This window comes from Gallinula chloropus, assembly GCF_964237585.1.
Source record: "Gallinula chloropus genome assembly, chromosome: 24".
Taxonomy (NCBI): domain Eukaryota; kingdom Metazoa; phylum Chordata; class Aves; order Gruiformes; family Rallidae; genus Gallinula; species Gallinula chloropus.
The window spans coordinates 853,179-874,348 of record NC_140109.1 but is presented as its reverse complement, the minus strand read 5'-3'; the positions used below and the strand labels follow the sequence as shown (position 1 = coordinate 874,348).

Here is a 21,170-nt window from a genome sequence, read left to right as displayed (position 1 = left end):
CCTTGAAATAATCATGTGTTTTCCCTTTTTCACACCTCCTTTCTCTCTCTGCCTCTGCTGTGTCTCTTTGTTCACCCCTTCTCTCTCTCCTTCATTCACCCTCTCTCACATTCCTTGTCCCATCTTGCAATCTCTCTCCTTCTCCCATCCCCGCCCCTTCATCTCTTCCTATTTCATTTTCTCCCCTTCCTTTCCCACAACTCTTTCCTCTCCCTTTCTGTCCTTTACCTTTCCCTCCCCCCCTGCAGACGAGCCAGAAGTCACTATCGAGGGCTTTGATGGCAACTGGTTTCTCAACCGGAAGGATGTGAAGCTGATTTGCAAATCTGATGCCAACCCCCCAGCTCACACTTATGAATGGAAACTGTAAGTGCCTACAGTGCTTCTCGCCTCAGCAGCACGTAAGGTCTTTGAACAGGGCCAGGGAGCAGCTGTATCTAGAGGGCAGCCTGTGTTTTTGAGGCAGGTAGTGCAGTGTTTGGAGCGACAGGGGCAAGGCACTTGTTTTGGGTGGGTGGGCTTTATCGGAAGATTCCCATGGCCTGTGGGCCCCGCTGGGACTTGGGTTTTACTTGACCTGCACACAGCCACCTTGCCTGGTGATGGGCAGAGGCTATCCCCTTTCCTTCAGCTGGGTCTCCAGCTCAAGCTCAGGGAGAAAGGGCAGTAAGGATCATACACACCCTCTCTGCACTGGGCCAGGGTGGAGAGTATGGAGCTTGCTCCCAGCTCAGTGCAGCCTCAGTACCCAGGGTAACTTCCTGTTCCTGGAACAGAATTCTGCCCCAGAGACGTGTGAGGAAGCTGAGATACCAAAAGGTGAATAATTTGCCCAGCGCCACAGAGGGCTTCAGTAGCAGAACTGGAAAACAACCCAGGATTTCCCTTCTGTAAAGGGGCACAAATAGCACAACATTGCTCTGTGTGCAGAATACCCTTCCCCAAGAATCAGCCCCAGCTCTAAGCAGGAGCTCCCCATCAGAGTGCTCATCCCTATGTGACTGGCATGAAACGGGAGCAAATCCTTGTCCTCCAGGGTTTCAGCTTTTGCCAGAACACACTAAAGGGACTGGAAAGTGAGCAAGGGGTATCTGAGTCAGGTGGGAATTGATGCAACCTGAGGTGGTTCTCTCTCCCTCTTTCTTTTCTATAAACACTCGTATAGCTTTAAAGACGAAAGATCAAATAGATGCTTTCTTCTTTTCAGCTGGCATTTGTCATCAGGAAAGAGGCTTTCAGAGTGGCTTTGCAAGGAGCTAGGCATATTCTCTCTCGTTCCACTCCCCAGATCAAACTGTTCGCAGTGGAAGTCTGAAGAGGATTGTTTTTCTTGCCTTTTTTCTAGTTCTTGTCCTCAGCTCTCTCCCTCTGTTGGTTCTGCCAGTTCAACTTAAGCTCTGAGGGGGCTCTCTGGGTTTTTCACAGCGTTGCCAGGAAAGTGTTAGAGGCAAAGATGCCCCATGTGGCACCCAAGGCAGAAGAGATGCCAGTTTAGGCTATCAGTGTGTACCAGGGCTGGCAAATTGAGCTGAAACGAGCCTTGTGAGATGGAGCTGGGGACAGGAGGCAGGTTTTCTCTCTGCTTTTGGGCAAGTCATTTCATCCCTTTGAACTGCCGCTGCTCGCATGCGGGGCTGAGTTCTGAGAGCTTGCTGAGCTCCTGGGCATCAGGCTCTCTGTGGCAGGAGCTCTGTTCTGGCGTACAGACAACAGCCAGCAGCACGAGCGGCCCCTGATCTCTGTCGGGGTGTTCTGCTGCTGCTGTGATAGCGATGCTGAGGGCAGGCTGAGAGATGAAGCGTGGGGTAACCAGGTGCCAAAAGTCTCATCCAGGTGATGTTCCTATAGCCCAGGGCAGGAAAGAGGGTTAGTTACCAGCTAGACTCAGAGGCAGCAGGGGGGTGCAGGTGTCAGGACTGAGCATGGCCCTGCATGACTGAGCCTGAATGTGACGTGTCGTTTGCACACCTGGTTTACACACTGTGCTGGTAAGAAATGCAGCTCTGGCAGAAATGATTCTTGGGCTCAGCACATCTTCGAGCCAGGCGCCGAGTTGGTCCCTCTGTGCTTGTGTGACTGAGGATGTTTTAATTCTTTTTTTTAAGACTGGGAAGAGTTGGTTTCCTATGGATTCTCTGTGAGCTGTATTCGTGCCCATTTTTCTACCTTTAGCCTGAAAGGGTTTCTCCACTTACAGAGAGGCTGGGAGCATCAATACTTCGCTTTGAGAAGGGACTGTGGGAAGAAGAGCTGAGAGAGAGAAAGCACAGAATTAAAGAGCCCACGTTTCTCAACCCGATAGAGCTTCAGTCCAATTCCCCAGCCTCTCCCTTTCTGCACACTTGGGTCGTCATTTAGGACTGATTATAGGATTATTGACCCGAGGGAGGCTGGAAAGGAGCGATGGAGTGCAGCCCAGTGTAAGGAGAATGGAGGCAGAAGAAGAGCAGAGTATGGAGTAAGAGCGAGCGAGCAAGGCTGGAGGAAACAGAGGTGGAAAGGGAGGAGGAGGAGGAAAAAGCTGGGGCATGGAGTTGCCCCCTGGCTCTTTCAGCCCAGACTTTTCCTCTCCCACTCAGCCCCAGGCTGCCTGTCAGCTGGGCCCTGCAAGGAATGGGCAGAGCAAGCGGATGGGTTAAAGCCTGATAAAGAACGGCACTGCTGCCAGCCACCTAGGCATGTGGCACGCCTGTGTGTAGGGAGGTAAGGGATGGAAATGAGATCCAGGGCCACCCCCTTCCCTCCCACAGGGCCACTTCAGTAGTATCAAACCGATTCTTTATTTCTTTGGCTGGGCAGCCAGAGAAATAGCCATCAGCATCTTTGGTCTATCCATGTGCTCGTAGGTGCAGCTTCCCCTTCCCGGGGCCAGGAAGCAATTAGTGCTGATGATGTTTCACTCCTGCCTGGAATGTAAAACCAGCCATGCTTTTCTCTCCTCTTACTTGGATGGTGATGACCAACAGCCAGGGGAGCCGTTAGAGGAAGCAATAACCTCCTTTAGCATCCCAGGGCATGGTTTTCAGATGTGCCCTTCTCTTTCTAGACTCGGGGCTCTAAAGGCAGAGGACCAGTGTTCTGTTCTTCCATCAGCTTTGGGATCATTGGCTTCATGTGGCTGGGAAAGACTAATGTCTGCTAGACTTGCGTGCCTATGTGTGTATGTAGACATGCAAAATGTGTGCATGTGCAGCTAGGCACTTCTTTATAAACCCAATTATACCCCCATTATTCCCTTTTGTTTCTGACAAATTGCTAACAATATGTGCACATTTTCACCAGGAGGAGGGGAGAGAATTACTTGAGTAATTTTTAATTGCCTAAGAGAAGTAATTACTTTACTTTGCTTCAGTAATTAAGAATAACCAGGCCATGTGTGTGTTTTTCTAACACACAGGGTTTTTTAAAAAAATTTAATCTGCCTTTGTTCATTTACACTGTGTATCTCTAGACTTGGCTTTGCATTATTCCAGTTCCAGGCTGATGTGACTGTTCTGACATGGGAGGTCACAGATGGCAGGGCTCTGAATCAGTACAGCTTTCCTCCAGCCTGAGTTGCAATTAACACTGGCTGATCAGCTGCCCAGGGGACTTAGATGGGCAGGAAACTGGAGTAGAGCAGGGTCAGGCTGGTGTCCCATTCCTGTGTTTACCATCAAGTCAGGGATGGAGGAACACTGAAGATGAGCATGCTAGAGGTGAACCACTCAAAACAGAAGAGTGAGCTGACCATCTTACCCTGAGCTTGCATCTCCTTGGGGATTGTGCTGGAAATGAAGCATTGTGAGGCTCTGAGCCTGCTTTCTGGGTAGGGGAGAACATAGACTGGTAGTGCTCCATGTCCCATTAGCCTAGTCCAAGGGGCTGTATGTGACCTAAATATGTCCAGTCTCCCTTGTAATCACAGAAAAGGGAAAAAAACAGCCAAATGGCCAGTCCATGTAAAGAACCTGATTCTAATCCTGCAGTGGATTTCCCCTGGAGACACTCCGCTGACTCCTTCCTCCTGTAATGCCACTGTCTGTGGGTTTGCTTTCAAGGCTGACTACATTAATGGGTATTTTCCAGACAGCACTATGGGGTTCTGGACCTGCCCAAGGCCAAATGCAGCACCAATGCATCATTTGTCACCTCTGCAATACTGCTTGACCCCACTGAGTATCATCTGTGGGGTGAACCACGGTCCTTGTTTCCTCCAGGCCAAACGGGACGCTGCCGGGGAGCGTGGAAATCCAGAACAACACCATCTACTTCAAAGGGCCTGTGTCCTACAGCGTGGCTGGCACCTACATCTGCGAGGCCTCCAACGCCATCGGTACACGGTCAGGCTTGGTGGAAGTCAATGTCACAGGTAGGAAAACTCTTGGTGTGCTTTGAAAGACAGAAGAGGAGGAGGAGGTGAGGAGGGGAGAGTGCGGGCAGCTGTCAGCTTCCTTTTACATCTCCTTAATTAATCTCTCTTAATTGCCAGTGTCTCCTTGTAGGGGTGGGGAGTTTCTTGGTGCAGAGGGAGGGGTGAAGTTCTCTGCTTTGCACTGGTTTTGCACTGGTTTGGCTTGACTTCTCTCCTTTCCTCGTGTTGTCTTTTCCTTTCTTACACCAAGATACATTCGATTTGTTTCCCCCCCTTCTGCTTCAGATTCAGAGAGATCATTGCACGTGTTAAAAGCAAAAACATGTCAGGGAGATCTTGGTGAGAAGAAGGATCAGGATATAGACTGCCACCGAGGCAGGAAAGCATGAGATGGATGAGTCATTTGCTCAGGAGAGGATGTTTGGTGTTTCTGATGTCAGGCAGTTCCAATTCTCAGGACTTTTCCTTTGTGCTCCTTGCAATGCCATGTTGGTCTGTGCACTTGCTCACCTGGCTGCCACAGACTACCCAGAGGCTGTGAGCACTCGAGTAGCTTTGTCTGGCCTCCAGAAAGAAATAACATCACAGGATGCAGACAATGGGAAGTGATGCCATGTGATGTCACAGGGGACAGGAGGAGTTTGACAACTTGCAAATCAGTGTAGCCACAGGAGCGAAGAGAAGGCCTGGAAATGCTTAGGTAGTGTCAGGGAGAGAGAGTGATGTCAAGAAGTAGGTTAAACAGAAGAAATAACATATGGCAGTAGCCTGATTTCAGAGAGACAAAATGATATTGTGGGGCGTCACTGAAGGGTAGAAGGGGCTGTCGGTGCTGAGAGCAGGGAAGGGAAGTTGACCCCATTCCTTTGGGATAAAAGGAACCATCCGTTCTATCAGTGGGTTAATGACAGGCGGTGACCAGCAGTTGTGGGTCTCATGAGAGAGATGGAAGTAGCTCTTGCAGTAGTGAGCTGAAGCACTGCCACGCTGCAACGGGGTCTTGGGGGACAGAGGAGGGACTGACCATCAGTGACACAGTGCTGCCTGCCTGGGAGACATGCCTGGCCAGCAGCTCGGTGGGGGCTCAGTGCTGCTCTCCTTTGGCTGCTCCCCCTGCACCCCACAGCACACAACCACTTCTCCAGCTGGGCTCAAAGCAGGGACCATGGGGTGCTGTAGCTCCAGACCTGCCCTCTCTGGGGGGAGCAGTGCCTGTAGCAGGGGGAGCAGGAGAGCTGCCTGCACCCTGCAAATGCCACACACAGCACAAGGGTCTCTGAGCTGGATGGGTGGGCAGTGGGGCGCGATGGGGCTCCTCAGGGGGTGGGAAATACAGGACAGGTTCCCAAGGTTGTTAGGCCTCCCCGCTGTCCAGCCTTGTCTAACCCTGAGCTCGGGCCCCATCCACGTGCTCCCTACAGTGGTTAGTGCTGAGCAAGTGTGAAGAGGAGGTCGGGGCAGCTGACCTCCTGAAATTAGCAGTAACACTGTGTTTGGCACCCTCACCACCTCGGCTCTCCTCTTCTGTAACATGGGTAAACCAGGCTAATCTTCCTCTATCCAAGTGCTTGGAGGTCAATGGATGGGATGTGCTAATTATATGCTAATTACCAAGTATTTATTTATGATCATTATCACTGTAGCAGGCCTTTAATTCACACCTCCCATCCTGGATCCTTGCCTGCTGAGTTGTTCCCGGTGCAGGCTTTTCTCTGGGGGATTTTTCATCTGCCAGTGAAAGGCACCAGAATAACAAAGCTCTTTGTTCAGGACAGACAGACAGGCGTAGCTCCTGCCCTGCCCAGCTCTGCCCAGCCACCCCAAGCCAGGAGGTCCTGGCCAAGATCTGTTGTGCCACTGGCCATTTCATGGGACTTGCCACCAAAGGCACTGTGTTTCTGGGACAGTGCAGGCAGCTGCCTGGTGCAAACTGAACAGACTCGCTTCCCATCAGCAGCAGAAAACCATCCCTAGTACCTCCACGCTCAGTCCCCAGAGCCAGAGGAGGTGGGACAGGCATTGCAGAAGACTTAGAGAGGTCGGGGTCTCTTCACAACGTCTCGTGTTCTATTTCTGCATCATCTGAACATCCATTTCTCACTGTCATTCTGCATGTCCGACCACCCACTCTCAGGACACAGGTTCCCAAACACAGCCCTCTCTTCACCTTTCCAGCCAGTGTTTTATCTGTCTCAGTGCCACAACAGCAGCGAGACACTGACTCAGCTCCTCTGGGGACAGGGACGAGCTGCACTGACTCAGTTCCTCTGGGGACAGGGGTCTGTGGGTCGCCACACTTGTCCCTTCCTGGCATTATTTCAGGGGACTGGTACAGCCCCTTTCTCACACTCCATCAGCACAGGGCTAGCGAGAGAAGCAGGGTCAGGCAGGATGTCTGGGGAAGGGCTTTGGGCTGATGTCTGCCTGCCTGTAATCTCCATTTATTCCCAACGGTCCGAATTGTGGGGTTGAGGTTAAAGGAGAGGGAAGGAGGGGCACTGCTGCCCTGCTAGGAGGGATTAGCAGTCAACCCGTTAGGACAATGCTCCACCACATAAAAAAAACCCTTCTTTTAATAATTCATGGGATCTGAATATGTTTATCCAGCTCTCCCTAAGGACCGATTAGGCCAGTGCCGGGGAGGGCTCAGCCGTCCTCGCTCAGCTATTACAGGTACATTTGTTTGGGTCTTGCAGGCAATTTAGGGATTGTCAGTGGACCACGAAACCTCTTTCAAGAGCTGCATGCAATAAATGGAGTTCAATCTAGTGAGCAGCCAGCCTTGGGAGAAAAAAACCTGAAGGCTGATGCAGAGAAAACCCTGTGGCGCCTTTTCCCCCTCCAGTCTGCCTGGGTGCAGACCTTCCCTCCTCCTGCCACCCAGCATCCTTCCTCCCAGCCCCAGGAGAGGAGGAGCGCAGGGCTAGTGCAGCCCCCTCATGGGGAGGGCGATTTGTTCAGGTGGAGAAGGCTGAATGCTTCTATTAGAGTTATAGCACATTAAAGAGATTGATAAGTGGAAATTTAATATTTTATTCCTGCAATCTGTTCCTATAATAGCTTCTCCTGCCTTGCAGGACCTTTGTCAGTTGCAGCCAACCCATGTAGTGTGACATGTAACTATTTATTACAGGCGGTTGGGTGACATAACAAAAGGCTGTGGTTATAGACTGCCTGGCCCTGCATGCGTGTCCCTGCATGCCTGCACACGGGGGCCATGGTCCTGCACTCAGAGCTGCTCGTGGACACACACGTGTATGACCCAGTCTGCATCCTGGGTCTCCATATCTGCATGCCTGAACAGGGATGCCCTACTGCAGAGTCACATGTGCATGCAGGGGACAAGAGCATCGGTGCATTAGCATGTGTGAATATGCATGTTGGTAACGAAGATGTGCTTGGCTGTATGTGCAGTGTGTGTACATAGCCTGGCCCTTGTGTGTGTACACATACATCTGTGTGCGTGTGCAGGGGGGCACTGAGGCACTTAAGCCAGAGGAAGCACTAGGAGACAGGTGTTGGAGCACTTCTCTCCATGGGCTTTCGAGCACCAGCAAACATCAGAACTGAAGGACAACCACAGTGCTAGAGCTGGGGAGCAGGGAGAGCAGAGCCTGTGCTGAGGCAGTGACCATCCTGCCTGGTTCCTCCAGGATACTGGGGGTGTAGCCCCCCCTCTGCACCCCCCACATTTCCAGGAGCCCCGGGGGTGCCCCGGGGAGGGGCTGTGAGGGTGGGAGACTCGGTGCCATTCCCTGCCCAGGGCCGTGCCAGCTTTGCAGCCCTGGCCTCAGATATGCCACAGGCTGTGGGGGGAGGAGAGGCTGGCAGGGGCTGATGCACCCCAACCCCCCGCCTTTGCTTGGCTTGCAGCAGGGAGTTATTTACACACCACCAGTGATCTCGTCCCAGCAAGGTCACTGCAGACAGCCTGTGGGGCCTGCTGGAGCCCGGCGCCGTGCAGCAGCAAGGCCTTTGCTGTGGGCTCAGAGCAAGAGCCAGTTCTGGGAAGCGTTGGATCCTGAGTGCAGAGCAGGTGCACCCGAAGCCCCAGCACCAGCAACCACCATGCCATGCAGCACCAGCCTGTGGCTGCTTTAGGTGGGGAGACGTAGCAGGGGGCGAAAGAGGAGCGAGCCTGGGGGGTCTGTCTGATGCTAATCTTGTAGATGGCGGGTAGGAGCAGCGTCTGCTGCATCCTGTCTGATGGCATCTGTGCCAGCGGCCCCCGCGGGACCAGCACTTGACTGACAAGCGATAGGTGACCTGAGAGGGAGATTAAAACCTAAGACACGTTTGGCATCTGGCCTAAAAGCCGTCACACTCTGAAATGCCAGCGGCAGCTGCTAAACTTCTGGATTAATTGCCAGTGGTTTTTCTACCCCGCAGCCTCCCCCCCCTGCCCCGCTCCACACGAGGAGAGCAGAAATCCCTTCCAGAGAGAGGCAAGGCAGGGTCTCCTGAAGCTAGAGATGAGCGTGCATTGAGATGTGCAGGCTGTTGTGAAGGAAGGACAGCAGTGCTACGGGCTTCTCAAACGGCAGCCCTGGCCGGGCTCTGGCAGAGCTATCTCCTTATCTCCTTCAGGTGCACCTCTTACACAGCAGGTCAAAGTCCTAGGGTAATTTGGCATGGAATATACTGGCAGGGAAAGTTTCCCATCACCAATCTGTCTCTTATAAAGCTCTCATGATCACCACTGTGTTTGCTGAGGCCATCTGGGAAGTGGGAAGCTCCGTGAGCCCATCAACTTTAAGGTTCCTGCTGTTTGCCCTGGCCAGAGCCAGCCAAAGGCTCCCCTGCTTCCCATCGCAGAGGCTGTCTGATTTTGCAAGGCAGAAGGAAATCCAGGGCCTTCCTCTGGAGGAGCTTCATGCGAGGAGTGGTGTAGGCTGACACATGTCCAAAAGGTAATGGCTCATGGAGTTTGACATTCTCCACGATGCCCATGGCTACAGGAGAATCTCAGCTGGTGCCAGGCTTTTCCTTGGCCCTTATGATTGAAGGGATAAGGATGGCAATGTGACTTCAAGAAAAAAACTGTGTCCACAGGAAGTAGTATCTTTTAAAGTATCTAAGCATTGTGATGAGCAGAAGGGCTTTTGAAAGCTGGTTTCCTGTGGATCTGCATATCATAGAAGAATTACTCAGTGTCTAAAAATCGGCTTTTTCTGATCTGGGTCCTTCCTGCCCTTGGGAGCGTTGTCTTGTCCCTGTGGGTTCTCTGATGTCTAATGAGGTTTAGCTGCCACCTCTACCAGGGATCCCACTCCAGCTCTCTCCAGGAGCTTTGTGATAAGGATAATTTTGGCTCGTTCTTCAGTCAGATACCTCTGAAATTGGCCGGCAGGTTAAAAAAGCATTAGATAAGGGCCTGATGGGCAGGCAAGATGATTTGCATACATCTCTCATTAAAAGAAAGATGGGATTATTTTTTTTAAGCCTCTCTTGTGATGAGGAAGGCTGGTTTGTCTCTGCAGCGGCAGGAGCTGCCGGAAGAAGGCAGGAGCCGGGGCAGGGAGATGCTCGAGCCCTCTGCCTGGCGTGGAGGGATCAAAGAGAACCAACCTGTGGGCTCAGCCGGGTGCCAGAGCGAAGCCCAGGGCGACCGCCCATCTCCCTGCGCTCCCAGCTGCCGCCCCAGAGGTCTGGCTCCTGGCACGGGGACAGGAAGCTGGGCTGAATGCAACAGCTGGCAGAGCCGGGCAGCGGGCAGATAGTGTTGCTGCCTTAATTCCTATTCATACAGCACTCCCTCCTTTTACGAGGGCTGGGGTGTAGCAGAGGGGGGGAGGCTTTTTATGCTGGCATTAAAGCCTGGCTTGTTCCCCCTCCCTCCGCTCGGCTGTCTCCTGTTTCTCCAGTCCGCTTTTCACAGCGGCTTTAATTCTCTCCAGACTCTTCCTAATGGATTTTTCACATGGGGCCCCCAGCACGCTCGGGCATCGCACCGGTTTCCAGAAATTTCATGCGCCCCTCGGAACACAGAAAGGGGGAGGGGATCCTTTTCCCACGTGCTGCCTGCAGTTCCGCTCTCCTGTGCACCCCAGGCACGAAACTCGGTGGGCAGAGGGGCAAATCCCCCATCCCCCCTTCTGTGGGGCTGCCAGCAGTGGATACGCACAGAGTGATGCCCAAAGAGAACTGGACTGGTCCCCAGTTCACCAGCCTGGCTGCTGAGCACCCTGGCACCGTGGCAGGAGGCTGCCCTGCTGTGCCCGGCAGCCCTGGGGGTGCCCATGACCCTGGGGATGCCAGTGGCTCTGGGGCAGGGCTGGGGCCCGGCAGTGAATTGGATGGGGGGGGACTGGGGCGCGGGGGGACGCGCAGCGCCCTGCTCAGCACCCGTCCTCGCCAACGGGACCCTGCGGCGGGACAGCAGCACGCCAGGAGAGAGCGCTGCCCGGGGGACCCCCACCCCTCCCTTCCCGGCTCGGCCCGGACCTGCCGCTCGCTGCAGCCCGGCGGCCACGGTGAGGGGCTCCGGCAGTGCCCGCCCCCGCGCCGGAGCCAGCGGCGGTCTGTGCCGCCATCCAGCGGCGGTGCCGGGCGTGTGCCCTCCCTGCTCCCGAGCAGCCTGGCCCGGCCCTCTATGTGGGTCACTCAGGAGCTGTTCATCCCCGTGTCCCCCTCCGGCCCCCGCCGGGGCTGAGCCGCGTTCCCCCGCCGCATCCCCGGAGCCAGTCGCGTTTCCAGGCTCCGGGGCAGTGCGGTGGGTGTACGAAGGATGTGGGAGGGGTGTGGGGGGAGGAAACCGTGTGGGTAGGGAGGGGATGATTTCGGCTGCTGGCTTGCGATCTTCCCATCTTCCTTCTCCCTCTCTTCCCACAGTTGGGTTTTGTTTTCTCTGGCATGGGAACTGGGCCACTGCGAGGAGGATGGGGATGGGCTCTGAGCAGAAAATAGTTCCTTTCCCTGAGCAACGTGTGAAATCCAACACAGCAGCCTGTTAGCTCTGGTGTCCGTGGCGTTGGCAGTGGCGGGGGGTGTGGGGGGTGGCGTGTAGGCGAGTTGCAATCGCAGGGGCGGGCGGCACAGAGGGCAGGAAGAAAATAAATATCTATGAGAAAGGTAGAAAAACATCCCCCCTTTTCACTTCGTGTGTCCAACCTGGACTGTTAATGAGGCTTTTAATAGAAAAGTGGGCCAAGCTCCTTTTGAAACTGTGCAGACTTCCCCTCTCGGATCTGTTTTCCAGAGCTGGGAAGCAGAGGGGAGCAGCATGCCCTGCACCCAGCACGCACCCCGTGTCTGGGTCTTCTCAGGGTGGGGAATTGGGCCCCACGGCCCCATGCACAGAGCCAGCCATGCTGTAGGAAGAGGCTTTCAGATTGGAGTTGTGGGTGGGGGGAAATCACAGCTACAGCCCCTGGGGTCTGAGCCAGCTTTCTGGTCTTTCCTTGCACCCACTTAAACTCCAGGTAGACCCCTGCTCTGTGCACCGTTTTGGGCACCAGGCTGTGGTGGCATGGAGCAGGCCTGGGGAGGTGGCATGGGCAGGGCTGCCAAGAGCCGTATGGGCACTGGTTGATGGTGAGCCCTCAGCAGCCAAGACTACCAGGGGGTGGACGTGACATTTCTTGCTGTCTCTGCAGAGAGGCTTTGCATTAACCAGATGGCTATGACAAGTCCTCTGTCAATGCAACATGTGGTTTTGGCTTTCCAGAACCCCATCCCAGCTCCCAGGGCTGAAACGCATGCCCTCGCTCCTGCTCCAAAGGCTGTCTTTGGAAAGAGATGCTGGCTCCTGCCTGCACAGTGTCTTGCTCCTCATTCTGGCTGCAGCAGGGAGCCCCTCCATCTGCCTTTTCCTTAGCCCCTTCTGCCCAGTGTGCTGCTCTGTGTGCGGTTTCAGGATCGTGAGGCTTTGCTCAAGGCAAGTCAGCACTGCAGAAACCAAGAAGCTGTTGTTGGGATGGTGTCTCAGGAACAGGGGGGGATGAACCAGCTCTCAGGCACAAGCAAAATGTTTATGCCACAAGGATCAGGCCAGCAATTGCTCAGATTCAGTACCCTTGCTCAAAATCTGCAGCTGTTCCAGGAGCTGCCTGATCCCAGGAGCTCTTTTTTTCCCCTCTTCTTGGGATGCTGTGCTGAGATTTCTAGTTGGTCTGCACCTCTCCTCAGCTGCCGAGGTAAAAAATGAGGGCCAGGAGGCTCCAGAGCAGGAATAATGGCTTGCAGCTATGAGCAGGGCTGGCAGACAGGCCTTGGGGAGGAAGAAAGCAGTGTGGAGGGTCTGTACATGGTGTGCAAGGGCAGGGCTGCCAGTGGCCACTAACCAGGTCCCTGCTGTCTGCGTTCAGAGGCAGGTGATGGACTGAGACAGCCATGTGGTGCTGAAGTCTCACCGACACGGATGCTCAACATGCAGTCTGTGAAAGCTGAGTTTGGCCAGGGGCTGTGACTGCGCCCAGGGAGGGTTGGGAAGGTTGATTTAAGCCCTGGATCAAACTTTATCTGTGCTGAAGTGTAGGTGTTGAACTTCATGAGAGAGAAGAGAGCTTCCTTCTCCTTTCTTTTCTTTTTCTCTTTTGAGTTAGTTATTTTTTGTAAATAGGTCAGGGTAGCTGTAGGAACGAGATGAGAATGAGTAGTGGCGCTGGCCACAGTGACAGCAGAAGAAGGAACAGAGGGAGGTCTGTGTCCCTGTGCTGCAGAGCACAGCTGGGTCAGCATCTGGCACTTGGAGCCAGCCGTAACCCTGAGCAGCGCCGTGCAGCCACAGATCGCGAGTTGGGGGGGTGGGAGGGGTGGTCACAAGGTGCCACTGCCCTCTGGCCTGACCTGGACTGGTTGGGGGGGGGTCACACTGGGCTGGGATACCAAGGAGGGGGATGCAAAGCCTACAGTGTGGCATCTACGGGAGCAAGCGTGGCAGCTCGGTGCCCACCGTTGGATGGGGTTTCGGTCCTGTTCCCCGGCTGGAGCACCCCGGGGCTGTCAGTATGCTCTGGCAAACTGGACCTGAATGTCACCCAAAAAAACCCTGGAAAGCATCTGGACTCAAGGCACTGGGCTTGTGGGATCAGAGCACATCTGGAGAAACCAGGTGGGGTGGGGAGGGAAACACTGCTTGCAGCCTGGTGGGTTCCTGCATGAGGCTTGGCGAGCTTGGCACGGCACGCTGCGTTCCCCTTGCTAAGGCAGAGCTCCCGTGCGCTGTTCCCCTGTGAGGATGCACCCCTCTCCCCTTTCCCTAGTTTTTCCCTTCCTTGTTCCTTACCCTCATCTTCCCACCCCTCCACCCCCACCCCCCAAAAATGGCAGTGAAAGCATGGAGGGAGGGCGCGTTTCCGCATGGTTTGACACTGTTCCCCCTTCCATCTGTCTTTTCCTACCCAGAATTTCCCTACACCCCGTCTCCAATCGATGATCGCAAATCCATGGCGCAGCCGAACATCCCCACACCCATCCCCACACTGGTGATTGGGTGCATAGTGGGAGGAATCTCGCTGGTCCTGGTGGTGGCCGTGGCGCTCTTTGTGGTACTCCTGCGCCGGCGTCACACCTTCAAGGGTGACTACAGCACAAAGAAGCACGTGTACGGCAACGGCTACAGCAAGGCCGGCATCCCACAGCATCACCCCCCCATGGCCCAAAACCTCCAGTACCCCGACGACTCGGATGACGAGAAGAAGCCGGGCCCGCTGGGCAGCAGCACCTACGAAGATGAGGACGAGGATGCGGGAGGTGAGCGCAAGCTGGGCGTCCCCAGCAAATACGAGGAGGATGCCAAGCGGCCTTACTTCACAGTAGACGAAGGGGAGGCGCACCCCGAGCCGTACGATGAAAGGACACTCGGCTTCCAGTACGACCCCGAGCAGCTCGACATAGCGGAGAACATGGTCTCACAGAACGATGGATCTTTTATTTCCAAAAAGGAGTGGTACGTGTAGCTCGGCGCCCCATCGCTACACACACACACACACTCACACACACACACTCACACACACACACGTGCAAGTGATGCCCTCCCACTCCCCCCGCCTCCCTGCCCGAGCGGAGCCGAGTGTGCTGCGGCCGCTTGCACACCCACTGCACGCACGCTCACCCCCCCTTCCCCCCAAAAACATGCACGCAGAGCCAGCCCTGGGTGCTGGGCAGAGACTTTGGACGCTTCCAGCACTGGCAGGAAGGGCAGGCCGGGGCGAGTGGGGAGGGAGGGCAGCTTTGCTTACAGATCATTTGTGGGGCATATGGGAGGTGGGAGGTTGGGTAATTATTTTCTCGGTTTTGGTTTTGCTTTTTTAATTTCTCTTGACGACTTTTTGTCCCCTTCTGTGGTGTTTGTATTGGTCGGTGGCTTAGGTGTTACTATTTGCTTTAACGACTGTTGCCCAGCCTGTATATTACACTCTATTTGTGTCTTCATGTCTCAGAGTGCCCTTCGGCCCCACTTCCTCCCCCAGGGTTCCTCCTCCCACTTCCGCACCCCTGAAACACTGGAATTTGTTTGTATGTTGTCTTCTTTGGTTCTTTTTAACCTTTTGGGGGGGGTCAGGTGGGATGTCCGTAGAAGGACAGAGGCCAGGAAAGCTTATGGCAGTGGAAACATAGGTGCCACTATCAGGTGAACTGATTTTTGGGTTTCTTTTCCTAAACGTTCTCTTTTCAGTGGGGTCTGGGTAGTGTTCCCACTGTCCACCACAGCCCGGGGAGATCCACTCCCAGTGTTTAATGGCTCAATAAAAGGAAAATGAGGAGAGAGGGGAGAGAAAAAGCCCTAGAACAAACCCCAGGTGCATGGGCTGATAGCAGGGCAGGGAAACAGAGCTGCCATTTTCCTTCTACAATTTATTATTTCCTGGCTTTTCATTTGCTGTCTTCGACTGTTCCTTTAGAAGAAAGGAAAGGAGTATTTATTGCTGACTTTTTTTTCCCCCCCCCGTGATGGCTCAGAGAAACACTGGCTCCTTTTGTTCTTGTTGCTGTTGTTGTCGGTGGTACCAGCCACAGAGCAGTTAACCCTGGCACAGCGCAGCGTGGCGTGCACACACCTTGCTGCCATTGCCTTGGGAAGGGCACCAACGCATATGGCTTCACTTCTCCCTCAAATTCACTCCCTTGGGCTCCGGTCGGCGGAGCCGGGCAGCGCACATCTCCCAGGGTACCACCCAGTGTCTTTGGGGGCTGCAGTACAGCATCAGGCCCCTGAGTTCTACTATACCACTAAGACTTAATGTCACATGTTTACATGGGGGGTTTTGTGGGGGTTTTTTTGGGTCAGAGCATGGGGGTGCTCCTCGCAGACTTGCCTAGCAACGACCCCAGCCCTTCGACGTGTGGCTTATCCTGCATTGATTGCCACTTCTTCAGTAGCACGTCTCCCTCCTCAGCAAAGGCTTGGTAGACAGGGCACGAGTGAGCGAGCTGGGGGGGTATTGATCTTGTCGTCCTTCCCTTGAGCCACTGCGTTGGGATGGGGAGGCTCTGGATTGCTGCTATCTCTGCTCTCTGGGTAAATGGGATGACACCGTATCCAAATCAGATTCACTGGGTTGAGGCTTATTTTCCTCCTTGTGGGTTGGTTGTGGTATTTTGGTTGGGGGTTTTTTTTGGGATTTTTTTGTTGTTTTGGGTTTTTTTTTTAATTTGATGTATAAATAAATCTTTTCTTTGAAAAGAAATCCCCAGTTTTCTGAGCTGTATTATCACACACATCTAAAAATAGCAGGACTGGTTCTCCTCCTGCCTTACCCGCTGGGTTTTGTTCTGTAGCATCCAGCAGTTATCCTGCTACCAAAGGGAGGGTGGCGAGTCAGACCCACATGTATGAGTCAAGGTCAGAGCTCTGATCCAGACAGCCTCCAGTGCTTCCCTTTACCTTGCTGGTGCTTGGTCCAGACAACCTGAAGCTCAGCCTGAGCCACCCACAGTTTGTAGCTTGCTCTTGCTGTGTTACTGGTGTAGGGGAGTGGGAAATCCGATTGTTATGCTGTAATCTTCCTGCTGTTCCTGCCAGCCCTCCCTGCTTCCTGGCTTCTGGTAGAACAGCCAGATGCCACAGGAAGGCTGCATTGTGTCCACTCAAAGCAAGGCAGACAGATATTCCCTTGGGATCTCTTAGCCTAAACTGTAAAAAACAGGGCTAAACCCTCCCGTGTCCATCTGGTGCCACAGCAGCACCCTGCTGCCAAGCAACCCCCAGGAAAGGAAACAAAATCTCTACCATCTTGCCATATCTCTGATCACTAGCAGGGGCTGATTATTAGACCTGCAGAGGGAATGACTTCCCTCCAGTGCCTTGGGATACACAGGGCTTCAGTTCCCCAGCGTCTGAGCCCTGTAGCCTGGGTCAGGCAGAGCTCCAGTGTACCTTCACCTGACAGGGGCCGTGCTGCAGAGCCCCCACAGTTTGGCCCTCAGGGGTGATTCTCAGCAAAAGTCTCTTTCAAATGAATAATCCTGTAGATCTGAATTTCACAACCAGGCTCTACAAAGAGTTGTGGTAACGTCTCCAGCACCAAACCCCGGGCGGGTCCGTGACCGAGAGGGAATGGGTGGCACAGACCCTCCCCTGCAGATTCCCCCAGCACAGACACGTGGCCTCCTTGGCTTATTCATTGCCCATTCACACAGTGTCCACGTAGTTAGCTGAGTGTGGGCTCAAAACACCAGTGGGACTCAGAGAAAGAAAAGGAGATAGCAAAGCCATAGGATATTTCCAAGCTAGAGCATATCACACTTGCTGCTTTCCAATATTGAGCCAGCAGAAGTCTAGGAAGGAGCTGAGCTGCTGAGCCCAGCTGCGTGGTTCAGAAGAGGGGACAAATGGTTATTTTTCATCCAGAACCTCAACAAATCTGGAGTGGAAGATCCTTAGTATTGCCTGGCACAGCAGTGAGGTCCCCTGCATGTTCAAGGTTCAGCAGTGCATTCCTCTCATCCTTGGGCCCTTCAGCATCACTCCACTGGTGCAATTACACCCACAGCCATAGAAAAATGCCACCTCTGTGCAGTGATTTGCTTCTCACTGTCCCTTGCAAGGTCAGGTAATTGGCCAAGAGGCTCTTGGGGTGGTAATTAGCCAAGTGATTAGCCATTAATCCATAGCAAGGTAGGAGAAGAAAGTGTGGGGAAAAAAGAAATCAGATTGATGCCTCATCTGAGAGCTGTTTTGATCCAGTAATAGCATCACTCTCTTCTCTGGGTTAAATGGCTCTGAGGAGACCCTTGAAGGTAATTAGATCAGGTTTTCCACCAGCATCAGGAAGAAAGTGCTACTTGTCTCTACCCAAACACGAGGGTGTGCTTGGTAGAGATGCCAAATTGAAGACCATGTGCACCCTGCCTCCTGGGAGGTGCTGCAGGGGAGTGAAGGTGCTGGATGAAGACCCAGCAGTACTCACCGTGCAGGGGATCTGCCTGGGGGGCTCCAAGGGGAGGCAGAGGGACAACCTGCGCTTTCCTGGCTGGGCAGTGTCACTTGTCCCTCTGTGCCCCAATTCCTCACCACAGGCCAGATGCTGGCAGGCTGAGGCACTGCTTACTGAGGAGATGTAATGCATCCCTATGGGACCCAGCAGAGAGCAAGCAGAAGCTTCCAGCTGGGAGATGAAGGCTGTTTGTTGTGTCCCTGCCTCTCAGCCAGCAGCAGAGGATGGGGATCCCCAGGCTAGCCCTCTGGTCAGGGTGAAGCACGTCCCCATCCTCTCCCAGTTCCCAGCACCTGCTGTGGGCACAGTGTTGGCTGCTTCTCCACCTCATGCTAGGGAGCTGCTGCTCTCCGGGAAGTGCCCCAGTTTACGTGTGACCTGAACTGGTGTGTCACACCAGCTCTGCCCAGTTGGCTTTCTGCCTGGGAGGTGCCATCGCACTGCTCAGGGTCGGCGTGGCCGGCAGCTGTTCCCCTGTCCGAAGGGACGATCATCCAGATCCCCTCACTAGGTTCTTGCCAGTGAAGAGACACAGCGATGTGGTGCTTTTCCCTTCACAAGCCCTGACCCTGGATGGCAACTTGAGGCAAAACTTGGGATACCTCAGGATAAAGAAGCAAGTTGTGGGAGGGAGGTCAGTGTGAGCCCTGAGGTGCATCGCTCTGGGTCTTGCCACCATCTCAGCAGAGAAAAAAAGCAGGTGAATTTGGGCCAAGCCCCCAGCTCCTTCCATGTGTGTATTCAGGGAGCTGTTACTGAAGTAGACGCATCTGTGTCACAACACAAAACGAGCCTGTAGTTTATGTACAAAGACACCCCAGCTGTTTTCCTGCTGGGGCTTATCTCTAGGATTATTCATTGCAATTCACCCCAGTGATGTTATTTTCCCTTATTTAATTACCAGATTTTTTTTTTCCCTGTTGTTAAATCATTTCCATTCAGCCAGGGGAAAAAAAAAACCCACAAAAAACCCTTAAGATTTCTTAGCAAAAAAAAATAAATCAAACAAACTGAAATGGTAGCACCAAATTGATTGCAAAGGCGTAAGGGACAAAGGGAGCCATTTTCCTGATGTTGAGCCGAGAAAGAAACACAACAACTGTTCAGCAGAAATCACTGAGGGCTAGAGAGAGAGAGAGGGAGAGATTCAAAAGATTGATCTTCAAGCAATTAGAGAAGGGAATGCAATTAGAAAGGGGGCTGCTGCTCTCCTTTGCTGTTTTTCTTTCCCATACACAAGCACACGCACACACAGCTTTTCCGAGTTCCAGGCACTGGTCATTCTGCTGAGGGGAAGGAAAATGACATGACCCCACTCAGCATGGGAGATGGGGAAGGTATCACACTGCCTGTGCACACAGCTCAGAGCTTTCACACCATGGAAATGAGAGGGGGTATCCCAGGCCCCTCTTGTTCTACGAGAGGAGCAGTAGGGTGCATTGCAGCCTGTCACAAGCAGGCTGAAGTTCCCTGTCAGGTCCCTGTGCTCCCCAATGCTCCTGTCATAGCACCATTTTGGGCCCAGTGTTGGCTCTGCTGGGCAGTGGGCTCCAGTGAGGAGGGGAGATGCTGCTGGCATCCCTGCTCTTTATTCTACACAGCTTCCGAGAGCACTTTACCCTCCCCTGGCCTGCAGTTTCACCCCCCTCCCTTTCCTCCCCCTCTTTGTATTTGATGCAATTTGCTGATGCAACCCCTTGAGAGAGGCAGGGAAGCCCCGGGCAGAGGAGGGTGCAAAGGCCTCGGGTCAAACGATGCCCCTAAAACTCCCGTCCTCTCCCCAAGGCTGCCGGGCTGCAGGTCTGAGCCCAGGGCTGGCCCTGGCCAGGGGCCGGGGTGCCAGAGCAGGGGGTGCTGCCTTCGGAAGGATTCGGTCCACCAGCAAGGGAAGGAACCCAAGCCTTAGGGAGGGGTGTGGGGGGTGAGTTCGTACTTCAGAGCAGTGTGATTCCCAGGTGTAACGTACTTGGGGCTGAATGTAACAAGGATATCGAGTCAGATCCTCCACCAGCATCAGCTGGGAGCTGTGGAGGGACTCTCATTGAGGATCTGGTTTTTCTTTTGCCTTTCTTTTTTTTAAGATGTGATTCCTTAACCCCAGTGATTTTATCTCTTGTTTTCTTCTTCCTGTTGCTGTAATTATCATTGTGGAATAAAGACTATGGACAGACAAAAAACCCCAAAACCCCTCCCTCCTTTTTTTTTTTTTTTTTGTAATCTGTGTTGTAAGTGCTTTTGTAAAAAATACAAATTAAAAAGAATAATAATGTAATGGACTTTTATGATTTTTGTTTGGGTTTTTTTTTGGTTTTGTTTTCCATTCTTTGTAATAATTTGTTGGGGGTCAGGGGGGGCATTTTCATGATTATAATTTGTGTGGGCAGGGTGTCCCTTCACCCTTCCTTTTACTTGTATAAAAAATAATAGTGGCTCAGCTGTGGAAAAAAATGTACTTTTTTATAAATAAAGAATTTTAAAAGAAAAGATCCATTCTCCTTTTCCTTGGTGTACCTGTGACTGCGTCATTCTGCAACCTGTGACCTGGAAGGGGAGTCACAGGAGCAGAAATGGCATCTGCTTTCCAACCACCTAGGTCTGTGGCCATGAGGTGCAGTGTTTGGTAACGGGAGATGCCTGCAGTTGAAGGCTGAAGGCTAAAGGTTAGAGACCTGCAAAACAGCCTGGAGAAGGTGCAGAGGGTGGGTTTGAACATAAGTGCTGTTGTGTGAAATTCCTGGACAGCAGGTTCAAGGTGTCCAAGGGGAAGTGGGAGTCTTTCCCCTTACCAGCCTGACCAGTTAAACTCCCTGTCAAAGGATGCTGCTGACACCAAAAGTTAGCCTGAGCTAAAAAGTGGCTAGAAAAACCTAGGGAAGAAAACCCCATGTAGAGCTATGAAAAGTTGTGACACTGACTCTACCTTAGGCAGTTCCTAATTTGCCGTTCGCTGTAGCAGATGTGGGATAGGCTCCTGGGAAAATGTCAATACACACTTGCACTCTTCTTACATTTTCTCTAGGCATGTGTAATTAGCTGCAGTCAGGGCCAGGATACGGGGCTAGGCCGACCTTTGTGTTGACACAGTAGGATGTTCCTACAGAGCAGCACTTGGCTGCCGTGACGATCACGTATGGAAACCATCCAAATGCCACAGGGATGCTGAGGGTCCATCGCAAGGCAAGGTCAGTCAAATGGCATCCCTGCATCTCCGCTCCTGAGCTCTGCATTAGGAAGAACACTTTGCCTTCTTTCCACCAGCTTCCTTGCTGTGAATGTGTGCTACAAAGGAAGCCTTGATCAAGGCAGACAACTCTGCAAGACCAAGACTTTTGTGAGGGAAGGAGGGAGAGAGAAAGCAAGAGATCAGAGAAAATGTGTGAGCTCTTCCTTGCACTGCTACCAACAGATAGCCTCTGGCCTCAGAGCAGAATGCTCCC

At 53.2% G+C, this 21,170-nt stretch overlaps 1 protein-coding gene across 1 annotated transcript in view; it reads left to right on the top strand.

Annotated features, from left to right (window-relative positions):
- The window catches only part of NECTIN1 (nectin cell adhesion molecule 1), a gene marked incomplete at both ends in the record, with an annotated part of 94,569 nt that overhangs the window by 45,223 nt on the left and 28,176 nt on the right, over positions 1–21,170 (top strand). Inside the window, 2 exons of the mRNA XM_084275001.1 lie at positions 249–366; positions 4,200–4,351. Coding sequence (XP_084131127.1) covers positions 249–366; positions 4,200–4,351 — 270 coding nt within the window. The remainder of the gene's footprint in view (positions 1–248; positions 367–4,199; positions 4,352–21,170) is intronic.